The 13,879-nt window shown below is 59.0% G+C and overlaps 1 protein-coding gene across 3 annotated transcripts in view; it reads right to left on the reverse strand.

Moving 5' to 3' along the window:
* Positions 1-13,879, reverse strand: part of MTA1 (metastasis associated 1) — a 34,145-nt gene that overhangs the window by 15,738 nt on the left and 4,528 nt on the right. For all 3 annotated transcript variants that reach the window (XR_009451324.1, XM_059684558.1, XM_059684548.1), the window contains exon 2: positions 898-965. Coding sequence is in view for 2 of the 3 variants with exons in the window: in XM_059684558.1 (XP_059540541.1) it covers positions 898-965 (68 nt within the window). In the remaining variant the exon portion in view is untranslated. The remainder of the gene's footprint in view (positions 1-897; positions 966-13,879) is intronic.

Raw genomic sequence — 13,879 nt, forward strand, 5'->3', positions numbered from 1 at the left:
TAGGCCTAAGGTTCCTGCAATCTGGCTTCTGCTTCCAGGACGTCTCCTGCGACTGCTGCCGGGCAGGGCCGCCACCCAGGCCTCTGGGGAGCTCGCCCGCTCGCTCGCCCGCCCGCCCGCGGCCCCCCTCCTCCCCTCTCCTCCCGGGGCCTCCTCCCCGGCCCTCTCAGGGCCTCTCCTGGCGTCCGGAGGGGTCTGGGAGCTGCCCGGCGCCAGCCTGGCCGGGCTCTGCCCGGGCGGCGGCCCCTCCCCGTCCCCAGGGCCTGGCCGTGCCCCAACCTGATGTCCCCGCGCTCATGCCTCAGCCCCGCCTTCCCTTTTCTTCCCAAACAGCCGTTTCTCTAGTTTGTAAAGATCTGATTCTCTCAGGACCACAGTGTAAATGCAACCGGTGTCCAACCCAAGTTCGGAGGAGAAAACAAGAGCCCAGCATCCTGGGGGGCCCTGCCGTCCCCCGCCCGTCAGCCCCGCCGGCGCCCCGGTTTCCTCCAGGACCCTCCCTGGGGGGCTTCCGTGCTGTTCCAGGCCCACGCTGACACCCCCCACACCCCGTGCCCCCCCGCGGGACCCCCGCCCGTGCGCAGCGCCCCGGGTGTCCCTGCCTGTCCCTGACCGGGCGCCTGTGCCCCTCGGGACGTGGTTTGGGGGGACGGGCAGGCAGACAGGGGCCAGGCCCCCACCCGACAGGGCTCAGAGGCCGGGCGGCTTCTGTCTTGTCGGTGAGAGTCAAACCAGGGGGGGGCCCAGGAAGGGCGCACCTCCTCCCCACACACACTCATTCCCACACACGCATATGTGCACACGTGCACACACAGCACACACAACATACACATGTGCACACACAGCACACACACGTGCACACACAGCACACACAACATGCACGTGTGCGCACACTACCTTGTTGAGCTCCTCGATCCTCCGGATCAGGTAGGGGTTGCTGGAGGAGTTCTCGAAGTAGACGTAGTCTGCAAACAGCACAGAGAGTGTCACCTGCCGCACGGCCCCAGTCACGGCCCCCACCCCCCCAGGTCACAGCCCCCCCAGGTCACGGCCCCCACCCCCCCAGGTCACGGCCCCCACCCCCCATGTCACAGCCCCCACCCCCCATGTCACAGCCCCCACCCCCCCAGATCACAGCCCCCACCCCCCAGGTCACAGCCCCCCCAGGTCACGACCCACCCCCCCAGGTCACAGCCCCCACCCCCCAGGTCACGGCCCCCACCCCCCCAGGTCACAGCCCCCACCTCCCCAAGTCACGGCCCCCACCCCCCCAGGTCACAGCCCCCCCAGGTCACGACCCACACCCCCCAGGTCACGGCCCCCACCCCCCCAGGTCACAGCCCCCACCTCCCCAGGTCACAGCCCCCCCAGGTCACGACCCACCCCCCCAGGTCACAGCCCCCACCTCCCCAGGTCACGGCCCCCACCCCCCCCAGGTCACGGCCCCCACCCCCCCAGGTCACAGCCCCCACCTCCCCAGGTCACAGCCCCCCCAGGTCACGACCCACCCCCCCAGGTCACGGCCCCCACCCCCCCAGGTCACGGCCCCCATTCCCCCATGTCACGGCCCCCACCCCCCATGTCACGACCCCCACCTCCCCAGGTCACAGCCCCCACCCCCCCAGATCACAGCCTCCACCCCCCAGGTCACAGCCCCCACCCCCCAGGTCACAACCCCATGTCACAGCCCCCCACCCCCCAGGTCACGCCCCCCCAGGTCACAGCCCCCACCCCCCAGGTCACGCCCCCCCAGGTCACAGCCCCCACCCCCCAGGTCACAGCCCCCACCCCCCAGGTCACAGCCCCCCCAGGTCACAGCCCCCACCCCCCCAGGTCACAGCCCCCACCTCCCCAGGTCACGCCCCCCCCATGTCACAGCCCCCACCCCCCAGGTCACACACCCCCAGGTCACAGCCCCCACCCCCCAGGTCACACACCCCCAGGTCACAGCCCCCACCCCCCAGGTCACGCTCCCCCATGTCACAGCCCCCACCCCCCAGGTCACACACCCCCAGGTCACAGCCCCCACCCCCCAGGTCACGCCCCCCCCATGTCACAGCCCCCACCCCCCAGGTCACGCCCCCCCATGTCACAGCCCCCACCCCCCAGGTCACACACCCCCAGGTCACAGCCCCCACCCCCCAGGTCACGCCCCGCCCATGTCACAGCCCCCACCCCCCAGGTCACACACCCCCAGGTCACAGCCCCCACCCCCCAGGTCACGCCCCCCCCATGTCACAGCCCCCACCCCCCAGGTCACACACCCCCAGGTCACAGCCCCCACCCCCCAGGTCACGCCCCGCCCATGTCACAGCCCCCACCCCCCAGGTCACACACCCCCAGGTCACAGCCCCCACCCCCCAGGTCACGCCCCCCCCATGTCACAGCCCCCACCCCCCAGGTCACACACCCCCAGGTCACAGCCCCCACCCCCCAGGTCACGCCCCGCCCATGTCACAGCCCCCACCCCCCAGGTCACACACCCCCAGGTCACAGCCCCCACCCCCCAGGCCAGAGCCCCCCCAGGTCACAGCCCCCTACTCCAGAGCCCTATCCCCCACACGGCTCACACCCTCAGATCTGGAACAGGAGGGAAGGGAGGAGGTGAAGGCCCCTCGCCATCCTGAAGGCCCGGGTCCCGCCCGCACAGCTCACAGCCAACGGCCGGCCGAGTGAGAGGCTCACCTTCGCTGGAACAGGGGTGACGCCTCGATCCGCCCAAGTGCCAACACCGGGCCCCACTCGGCAAACTAACGACGAAGGCCCAGCCCAGCCCTGAGCACACGATGTCCCCGCGGGCTGCCTGGACCCCGTGGAGGGGCCCCAGCCGTGACCACGGACCTGCAGACGTGCACCTGGAGGACACACCTTCGGGCCCACCTGCCGGGCCACTGAGATCGGCTCCTGGGCAGACGGGCTCCCCGCCCAGGTCTGCGGGCGGCTGTCTAGGTGCCAGCGACTTTCCGACCTCGGGCCCCAGGGCAGCTGGAGCTGGTGAGGGCCCCAGGGCTCACCCGTGGGCTTTCATGTCGTGCAGCTCAGGTCTCAGTAAAGTGGTTTTATAAAGTCTCAGCCCGACCGAGCACCAAAGCTTTCACTCTAAGGAGCTAGAGAGCCAGGTAACCCCGAAATAACGATCCACACTGCCCCGAACGGAACACGCCACAGCGGGGACCCAGGCCAGCCGCCAGACCTGCGGCCCTGGCTCCGGACGGGCTGGCAGACCCCGCGGCCTCCGCAGGTGGCGAGGGCGCGAGAAAGGGCTTCGTGCCCACAAACCCGGCAGCAAGGACGAAACGGGCCATCGCTTCAAAGACACACGGCCAGGCTCCCGCGGGAAGACCAGGGGACCCGCCCGGGCCGCCCGGAGAGCGCACCCTCGGCCCGGAGGGCGGATCCCAGCAACTCCAGCTCAACATTCCGGAAAGCAGAGGGGACCGTCCCCAGCAGGCCGCCCGCCAAAGCCGCTGCCGGTGGGCGGCTCACAGGCCCCCACCCTCTCACCAGCTGCAGAGCCACTGGGTCAGTGGGACCCAGGCTGCTCCAACACGGAGAGCCATGTCCACAGAGCACAGCAACCAGCCTCGCAGGGCAGGAGGTACGACAGCGCCACCCACATCCTCTACAACAATCCCATAGAGTAAGTCTGATATGCTGAGTGCCCCAGCTTTCAACCAGTCGCTATGACACGCACTGACCACCAGGGGGCAGACACTCCGACTAGTGGTTCTCAACCTTCCTAACGCCACGACCCTTTAACACAGCTCCTCATGTTGTGGTGACCCCCAACCGTAAAATGATTTGCGTGGCTACTTCATAACTGTCATGTTGCTACTGTTATGAATCGTCATGTAAATATCTGATATGCGGGATGTATTTTCATTGTTACAAATTGGACATAATTAAAGCATCGTGATGAATCACAAAGACAATATGTAATTATATATGTGTTCTCCGACAGTCTTAGGCGACCCCTGTGAAAGGGTCGTTCAGCCCCCAAAGGGGTCGCGACCCACAGGTTGAGAACCGCTGGACTAGTAGGTTAGCCTGCTGCTGGGCCAATTGGGGCTGAGACGGGCCGGACACGCCCTGGAGCCCTCCGGCGGTCCCGCCCTCTCGCAATCCGGGACCCCTCGGGGGATGTCGGAGAGCCGGTTCCAGCCCGATCCCTGCAGGCCAGGCCGAGGGACCCACCGGTGCACAAATCTGTGCACCAGGCCTCTAGCTCCTGATAAAAACTTTCTTTTTCTTGCCCCGGCTGGTTTGGTTATAGTTAGAGCGTCGGCCGGTGGACTGAAGGGAGGGCCCTGGGTTCAATTCTGGGCATGTGCCTCGCTGGCAGCTCTCACATCCCTGTCTCTGCCCACACCTTCTACTCTCTCCAAAAATCAACAGGACCATCCTCAGGGGGATTGACAGCAAAAATACATGTTGTGTTGGTTTTTTGGTTAACCCTTGCCCAAGGATATTCTGTCCATGGGTTTTTAGAGATGGAAGGGACGGAAGAGGAGGAGGAGGAGGAGGGGGAGGAGGAGGGGGAGGAGGAGGAGGGACACATCGACTGGTTGCCTCTGTTCCCACCCCAACCAGGGCCTGGGGTCGACCTGCACCCCAGGTGCGTCCCCTTGATCGGGAATCAAACCCGTGACCTTCAGCATGCAGGCCAGGGCTCCCGATAAAAACTCCTAAGCAAACGGGGTCACAGGAAACTGGAACTCGGTGAGGGGCCTCGGGGAACACCCACAGCCTCACTCAGCGGGAACACACGCTCCGGGTCCGCAGGCCGCCCCCGCCGCCCAGGCCCCACGCGGGAGCTGCCATCTACCCCACAGGCGCCTCCCACGCGCGCACTCAGCCCGTGTCTGCAGTGCCGTCCACAGCTGCTCCAGGAACACGGAACACCCACATCAACTTCACGAAGGTCCACAGGTCACTCAAGACCCAGCGTCCGCCCTGGCGCTGGGGCTCAGCCGGCCGGTGCGACTCGCGGCGAGAGGGGCAGCAGGAGGCAGCGCCACATCCATGTTTCTCTCCCTTCCTCCTGGTGACAGTCGAGCTGTGTGTGTGTGTGTGTGTGTGTGTGTGCGCGCGCGTGTGCGCGCCAAGCAGAATTTATTCAGACGAAAGGCTCTGCGAATGATTATTTATTTACATTGATTTTACTGTGAGGGTATTACAGATGCCCCCCTCCCACCCTGCTCCTGCCCCACGATAAACCATTCTTATTTTTCACTTTATTAATCCTCACCTGAGGCTATTTTTCCCATTGATTTTTTAAAATACGTTATTATTGCCCTGGCTGGTTTGGCTCAGTGGATAGAGTCGACCTGTGGACTGAAGGGTCCCGGGTTCGATTCTGGTCGAGGGCACATGCCCGGGTCGCAGGTTCGGTCCCTGGTGGGGGGCGTGCAGGAGGCAGCCGACCAATGATTCTCTCTCATCATTGATGTTTCTATGTCTCTCTACCTCTCCCTTCCTCGCTGAGGTCAATAAAAATATATTTAAAAAAAGAAAAGAAAAATACCCCCGCTGGTTTGGCTCAGTGGATAGAGCGTCAGCCTGTGGCCCAAAGGGTCCCGGGTTCGATTCCAGTCCCAGGCCCTGGTCAGGGCTCGTGCAGGAGGCAACCGATCAATGTGTCTCTCTCACATCGATGTTTCTCTCTGTCTTTCCCTCTCTTCCACTCTCTACAAATTAATGAAAAAATATCCTTGGGTGAGAATTAAAAATAATAATAATAAAAAGTAGCCCTGGCCGGTGTGGCTCAGTGGATAGAGCGTCGGCCTGCGGACTGAAGGGTCCCAGTTTCAATTCCCTGCGAGGGCATGTACCTTGGTTGCGGGCCCATCCCCAGTGGGGGGCGTGTGGGAGGCAGCTGATCGATGTTTCTCTCTCATAGATATTTCTAATTCTCTATCCCTCTCCCTTCCTCTCTGTAAAAAATCAATAAAACATAGTAAAAATAATAATAATAAAAAGTAAAAAATAGGTTTTATTGATTTTATGAGAGAGAGAGAGAGAAAGAGAGAGAGAGAAACATCGATGAGAGAGGACACTGACCGGCTGCCTCCCACACGCCCCCCCCCCCCCCCCCATGGAGCCCACAACCTGGACACGTGCCCTGACGGGGAATCAAGAACCCTGACCTCTTGGTTCCTGGGTGGAGCTCAGCCACTGAGCCACACCGGCCGGCTCCACTGATTTGGAGAGAGAGGGAGGGAGGGAGGGACACATCAACTGGTTGCCTCCCACACGCCCACCTGGGCCAGGGATCGAACCTGCAACTGAAGCTCCTGCCTTTGACAGGAGGCGAGTCTGTGGCCCTTCCCGTGTGGGGTGCGGGCCGACGGGCACTGGGCTGGCGGGCAGGGCGGCTGCAGGTAAGGAAGCGCGGGCGGCACCGCGGGGACAGGGGCGGCACCGCGGGGCGGGGCGCTGTGGGCACGTGCTGGTCTGCGTGGCTCACCGGACCCCGAACTCCCGAGGCCTCCGCCGCGGCCACGATCGCAGTGGGACCCCCGGGACCCGCTCCTGGTGCAAGGCCCTTAGCCGATAGCGGAGGCGGGCAGGTCCCCCGCCCCCGCCTGTCCTCTGCTCTGCAGGCGTCATCGCCCCGTCCCCCGTGGCGGAGGCCCCCCCAGAAACAGGACCTGCAGGCGCTGGCCGTGTGGCCGGGCCGTGAACGCACGCGAGACCGTGAGGACGGATGCCGGGGTCCAAACCCCAGCGGGTCCAGGGGTCCCCAAAGGTGTGGACGGAGTCGGCGAAGAAGGAATGTCACGGAGACAGTGTTCAGTTGATCAGCAGCCTAGCCAGGATCTCTAGCCCGGATCTCCAGCCAAGTTCTGGTCTGGATCTCCAGAGAGGTTCTGTAGCCATGTTCCCTCACTAGGTTCTCCAGCCAGGTTCTGTCCAGGCTCTCCAGTCAGGTTCAGTGTCCAGGTTCCAGTCAGGTTCTCCTGCCAATCTCTGTAGTCAGGTTCAGTCCAGGATCCCTTGCCATGTTCTCCCGCTAGGCTCTGTCTCTAGGCTCCGAGGCCAGTCCCGGTCCAGGATCCTCTGGCATGCTCTCGCCAGCGAAGTTCTTCTGTCTCTAGGCTCCGTGTAGGTTCTGTCTTCTGAATTCTGTCTCCTGAGTTCTGTGTGTTTCTGTCTTGTTACAACTGTATTTATACCAGTTGATTCAATCCTATCAATCTCTATTACAAAGGTTAGGGCGTTTCTTATCTCCATTCCAGGGAGAAAAGATTATGTAGTTTAAGCATGATTGTTCGTAGTTAAAGGGATTAATTACCCGCCTGGCACTTAGTTGAGGGGTTTTATTCCCTCCCTAACTTCAGGGGAAAATCCCTACCTGGGGATTCAACCTTTCTCGGAGAGGTGACTTTGGTTAAAACACAGCGCCAAGAAGGTGAGCAAACATATTAAGAACCGTATGCCATATATGCCAGGTCCCTTGAAACAGCAAGGATGGACCGGCTCCCGGCAAATTCCCCCTTTTTTATTTTTTAAAAGCAAGCATTAAAAAGAAAAACCTGAAACGCTCTCTTGTATCCATTTTAAGAGTAGGATTGGCGCTTTCTGCTATTACCTGAGTCCTGATCTATCACCCCAGGGAGAGCTTGCCAATCCTGCACTTTCCCGGGGTGGAAAGGCTGCAGTGGGGTTAAGGATAAGGCTCCTTGGGCCTACCTTCTCCCATGCCTCTACATTTACCTTTCCGGCACCTTTCCTTCCTCAGAAAAGCATGGACGTATTTCTTGTATAAAATGTTCTGTCTGACTGGGAGTAACCTTAATTCCTCTGCTAACAAGCATATATGTTAAAAGATCAATACGGAGTCTTTTTTCTTTAGACTCAGTATGGCACATCTTCTTAATCTAAAGATCAATACAGAGTCTTCTTTCTTTGGACTCAGTATGGCACATCTTCTCAATCTAAGTTCTGTACTATCCACCTTCTTACCCTACTTATCCTCTATAGGGGGGTCTGTAGCACCCTGGTGGAGTCCTATCCGTCCCGAGTGTGGGGGTTCTCAATGGGGGGGGCTTACCTAAGGGAATCCTGTTCCAGGGGTTCCCAAAGGTGTGGATGGAGTAGGCAAAGACTATCCACCCTCTTCCTATGGTGGAGTCCTATCCATCCCGAGTGTGGGGGGGCTTACCTAAGGGTCCCTGTTCGGGCGCCATATGCCGGGGTCCTGCCCCAGCGGGTCCAGGGGTTCCCCAAAGGTGTGGACGGAGTCGGCGAAGAAGGAATGACATGGAGACAGCGTTCAGTTGATCAGCAACCTAGCCAGGATCTCTAGCCCGGATCTCCAGCCAAGTTCTGGTCTGGATCTCCAGAGAGGTTCTGCTTCGGATCTCCAGCGAGGTTCTGTAGCCATGTTCCCTCACTAGGTTCTCCAGCCAGGTTCTGTCCAGGCTCTCCAGTCAGGTTCAGTGTCCAGGTTCCAGTCAGGTTCTCCTGCCAATCTCTGTAGTCAGGTTCAGTCCAGGATCCCTTGCCATGTTCTCCCGCTAGGCTCTGTCTCTAGGCTCCGAGGCCAGTCCCGGTCCAGGATCCTCTGGCATGCTCTCGCCAGCGAAGTTCTTCTGTCTCTAGGCTCCGTGTAGGTTCTGTCTTCTGAATTCTGTCTCCTGAGTTCTGTGTGTTTCTGTCTTGTTACAACTGTATTTATACCAGTTGATTCAATCCTATCAATCTCTATTACAAAGGTTAGGGCGTTTCTTATCTCCATTCCAGGGAGAAAAGATTATGTAGTTTAAGCATGATTGTTCGTAGTTAAAGGGATTAATTACCCGCCTGGCACTTAGTTGAGGGGTTTTATTCCCTCCCTAACTTCAGGGGAAAATCCCTACCTGGGGATTCAACCTTTCTCGGAGAGGTGACTTTGGTTAAAACACAGCGCCAAGAAGGTGAGCAAACATATTAAGAACCGTATGCCATATATGCCAGGTCCCTTGAAACAGCAAGGATGGACCGGCTCCCGGCAAATTCCCCCTTTTTTATTTTTTAAAAGCAAGCATTAAAAAGAAAAACCTGAAACGCTCTCTTGTATCCATTTTAAGAGTAGGATTGGCGCTTTCTGCTATTACCTGAGTCCTGATCTATCACCCCAGGGAGAGCTTGCCAATCCTGCACTTTCCCGGGGTGGAAAGGCTGCAGTGGGGTTAAGGATAAGGCTCCTTGGGCCTACCTTCTCCCATGCCTCTACATTTACCTTTCCGGCACCTTTCCTTCCTCAGAAAAGCATGGACGTATTTCTTGTATAAAATGTTCTGTCTGACTGGGAGTAACCTTAATTCCTCTGCTAACAAGCATATATGTTAAAAGATCAATACGGAGTCTTTTTTCTTTAGACTCAGTATGGCACATCTTCTTAATCTAAAGATCAATACAGAGTCTTCTTTCTTTGGACTCAGTATGGCACATCTTCTCAATCTAAGTTCTGTACTATCCACCTTCTTACCCTACTTATCCTCTATAGGGGGGTCTGTAGCACCCTGGTGGAGTCCTATCCGTCCCGAGTGTGGGGGTTCTCAATGGGGGGGGCTTACCTAAGGGAATCCTGTTCCAGGGGTTCCCAAAGGTGTGGATGGAGTAGGCAAAGACTATCCACCCTCTTCCTATGGTGGAGTCCTATCCATCCCGAGTGTGGGGGGGCTTACCTAAGGGTCCCTGTTCGGGCGCCATATGCCGGGGTCCTGCCCCAGCGGGTCCAGGGGTTCCCCAAAGGTGTGGACGGAGTCGGCGAAGAAGGAATGACATGGAGACAGCGTTCAGTTGATCAGCAACCTAGCCAGGATCTCTAGCCCGGATCTCCAGCCAAGTTCTGGTCTGGATCTCCAGAGAGGTTCTGCTTCGGATCTCCAGCGAGGTTCTGTAGCCATGTTCCCTCACTAGGTTCTCCAGCCAGGTTCTGTCCAGGCTCTCCAGTCAGGTTCAGTGTCCAGGTTCCAGTCAGGTTCTCCTGCCAATCTCTGTAGTCAGGTTCAGTCCAGGATCCCTTGCCATGTTCTCCCGCTAGGCTCTGTCTCTAGGCTCCGAGGCCAGTCCCGGTCCAGGATCCTCTGGCATGCTCTCGCCAGCGAAGTTCTTCTGTCTCTAGGCTCCGTGTAGGTTCTGTCTTCTGAATTCTGTCTCCTGAGTTCTGTGTGTTTCTGTCTTGTTACAACTGTATTTATACCAGTTGATTCAATCCTATCAATCTCTATTACAAAGGTTAGGGCGTTTCTTATCTCCATTCCAGGGAGAAAAGATTATGTAGTTTAAGCATGATTGTTCGTAGTTAAAGGGATTAATTACCCGCCTGGCACTTAGTTGAGGGGTTTTATTCCCTCCCTAACTTCAGGGGAAAATCCCTACCTGGGGATTCAACCTTTCTCGGAGAGGTGACTTTGGTTAAAACACAGCGCCAAGAAGGTGAGCAAACATATTAAGAACCGTATGCCATATATGCCAGGTCCCTTGAAACAGCAAGGATGGACCGGCTCCCGGCAGACGGAAGGCCCAGGGTCCGGCCTGGGCTGCAGCCGGGACACAGGCGGTGCGGACGGCCGGAGCGTGAGGGCCCGACACCCCGAGGCCGCGGGTGGGTCCCGGTGCGGAGGCAGCCGCGCAGCTCGGCAAAGTGCCCGCCCTCCGCCGCGAGCCCCTGGGCCCTGGACGCCCGGGCGATGCGGCCACACCGGGCCGGGGCCTCTTCACACCGCCCGGGGCCAGGGCCCGCTCCTGGGGGCGCCCGGGGCCGATGCCCCACCCCCCCCCCCTGCGCCCCGCGTGGCTGGGCAGGTGCAGTCCCGCCCGCACTAAACCCGCGCCCGCCCGCTCCTCGGCCCGGGGCTCGGTGGGTGCAGGCGGCCCACGGCTCCCCCCGCAGGAGCGACACTCAGGCCGCAGTCAGTCAGCGAGCAGGGACCCCGCGGGGACCCCGACACTGCAGCCACCGCCGGCCTCCGCCTCCACCGTGAGCCGCTGGGGACCGCCCGGCTGGCAGCGCCCACGTGCAGGGGGTCCTGGGGTCCCGGCAGACGCTCCGCAGCCGCTGCCTCACACACAGCATCCCAGCCCAGCCTCTGCTTTTAAAAATATATATTTTTATTGATGTCAGAGGGGAAGGGAGAGAGAGAAACACCAATGATGAGAGGGAATCATGGATCGGCTGCCCCCTGCCCGCCCCGCACTGGGGATGGAGCCCGCAACCCCGGCCTGTGCCCTGACCGGGACTCGAACCCTGACCTCCTGGTTCAGAGGGTGATGCTCAACCACTGAGCCACACCAGCCGGGCCCTGCCTCTTTAAAATTATATGCACACACATTAATTTCAGAGCTTCGATCTATGAACCAGGAGGTCATGGTTGATTTCCCGTTAGGGCACAGGCGGGTTCTGGGCTTGAGCCCCAGTAGGGGGCGAGCAGGAGGCACCTAATGGATGATTCTCATCATTGCTGTTCCTCTCTCTCTCTCTTTAAAATCAATAAAAAATATATATTTTCTTAAAATCTACATTCCTTTAAAAAAAAGAGGCAGAACCGCAAACCATAGAAGCTGCAGAGCACGGCCTGGGCAAGTGCATGGAGGGCCTCACACCCAACACAACACCAGCAGCTGGGAGACACGGGGAAGGGGACCCCCGTGCTGCTGGGAGACGCGGGGGAAGGGGACCCCCGGGCGCTGCTGGGAGACGGGGGGGGGCTGGGGACCCCTGGGCACTGCTGGGAGAGGCGGGGGGAAGGGGACCCCCATGCTGCTGGGAGACGCAGGGGAAGGGGACCCCTGTGCTGCTGGGAGACGTGGGGGGGGAAGGGGACCCCTGGGCGCTGCTGGGAGACGCGGGGGGGGACCCCTGGGCGCTGCTGGGAGACGTGGGGAAAGGGGACCCCTGTGCTGCTGGCGGAGTGCAGATGGTGCGGCCGTTACTCAGGAAATTAAACATGGAGCTGCTGCATGACCCAGCAGTTCCGCGTCTGGGAATTTATCCAAAGAAACCCAAACACTAACTCGGAAGACTCTGCGCACCCATGTTCACTGCAGTGTCATTAACAACAGCCGGGACTTGGGAGCCGCCCACGGCCCAGCAATACACCAGGGGATGGAAGATGTGGGTCAAACCCACACGGAATACTACTCGGCCGTCAAAAAGGTGAGCCCGGCCAGCGGGGCCCAGGGGCTGAGCATCAACCCATGAGCCCGGGGGTCGCGGTCCAATTCCTGGCACAGCCCGGGTTGCGGGCCAGCGCGGGGCGTGCGGGAGGCAGCCCAACGGTGATGTTCCTCTCTCATCAATGTTTCTATTTCTCTATCCCTCTCCCTTCCCCTCTCTCTAAAAAAAATCACTAAAAAGGTATTTTAAAAAGTAAACAATTCCATCTTTAAAAAGAATGAGATCTTATCATCTGGACATGAATGGACCTAGCCCAGCGGGTCCCGGCGGGGCACGCCCCAGAGGGGGCCCTGTGATTCTAAGGGGGCCATGGAGAACGCGCTATTGACAGTGAACCTTCTGCATTTCCTGTGGTTCTAGGGGCCCCATCTGCAGCATGTGGACACAGACTGTGACAGATTTACGCCTAAGAGTTCCCTATGACATGTTCTGAGGCTTTATCTGCTATTTTTTCACATCACTGCATATTATTTTTTTAACGGTTTCTTAGTGATTTCTTCCTCGGGATTTAACTATCCTTTCGCCCTTTTATTTTTCTCTTTCATGGGTGCCGTGCTCTGTGGAGGCTTGTTTAGACCAAGTTCCTGGCCTTTCAGGCTTCCTCCACGTGAACAGGAAATAATAATAATAAGAATTCTATGTCACAAGGGGGCACCAGGATTTTAGAGGTGCTTAGGTGGGGGCCCTGACCCAGTTTGGCTCAGTGGACAGAGCGTCGGCCTGTGGACTGGGGGGTCCCGGGTTCGACTCCGGTCAAGGGCATGTGCCTTGGTTGCGGGCACATCCCCAGTGGGGGGTGTGCAGGAGGCAGCTGATCGATGTTTCTCTCTCATCGATGTTTCTAACTCTCTATCCCTCTCCCTTCCTCTCTGTAAAAAATCAATAAAATAAATTAAAAAAAAAGAAAAAGAAAAAGAAAAGAAATGGGTAGGTGGGGTTTGGCCAAAAAAAGGTTGGGGACCACTGCCCTAGAAGGTACTATGCCAAGTGAAATGAATTAGAGAAAGAAAAATACTGTACGATCTTACATGTGGAATCCAATGAGAAAAATTAACAAACAAAACAAAACAGAGTTATAAACAGCACAGACTGATGGGACTGGGTGGAAAGGGATTGAGAGGTAGATTGGGGTGACAGAAGAGTCCCAGGGGTCTAACGCACAGCCGGGGAACCAGTCAGTGACACTGTAATAACCACGTACATGCAGGTGGCGCTGGAGACATCGGGGTCACTTGATAAACCGTACTAGTGCCCCGGTGCACGGAGTCGTGCACATCGAACGGAAATGAATTAGAAGGTGGCCGGAGGGGCAGGGCTGGGCAAGACGGGCCAGACATGCCCTGGAGCCAAGGTCCCTCCCAGCGTCTGTGAAGTGAGCGGGGTCCCTCGGCAGGTGGGGTCCCTCGGCCTGGCCTGCAGGGATGGGGCCAAAACCGGCTCCCCGACATCCCCTGAGGGGTCCCGGAGTGTGAGAGGGCTCTCTGCAAACTTGCTGCCGTACAGGGTGTGCAATGCAAACGCACGTGTGCAGTAAACCAGATTTGGGGCCGACAGTGCCCCAGCAACAACATAACCCACGGCCCAAGGTGGAATCGCACGGCCCCGTGAGGAATCGGGCTCCCTCCTCTCTGGTTTCAGGGTGCGTCACCCTAGAACCGCCACTGCCAAGTCACTGCAGCTCGGCAGCTCCTGTGTTGAGCGTCTGTGCCCTCG

Source organism: Myotis daubentonii, chromosome 1, assembly GCF_963259705.1.
Source record: "Myotis daubentonii chromosome 1, mMyoDau2.1, whole genome shotgun sequence".
Lineage (NCBI taxonomy): Eukaryota > Metazoa > Chordata > Mammalia > Chiroptera > Vespertilionidae > Myotis > Myotis daubentonii.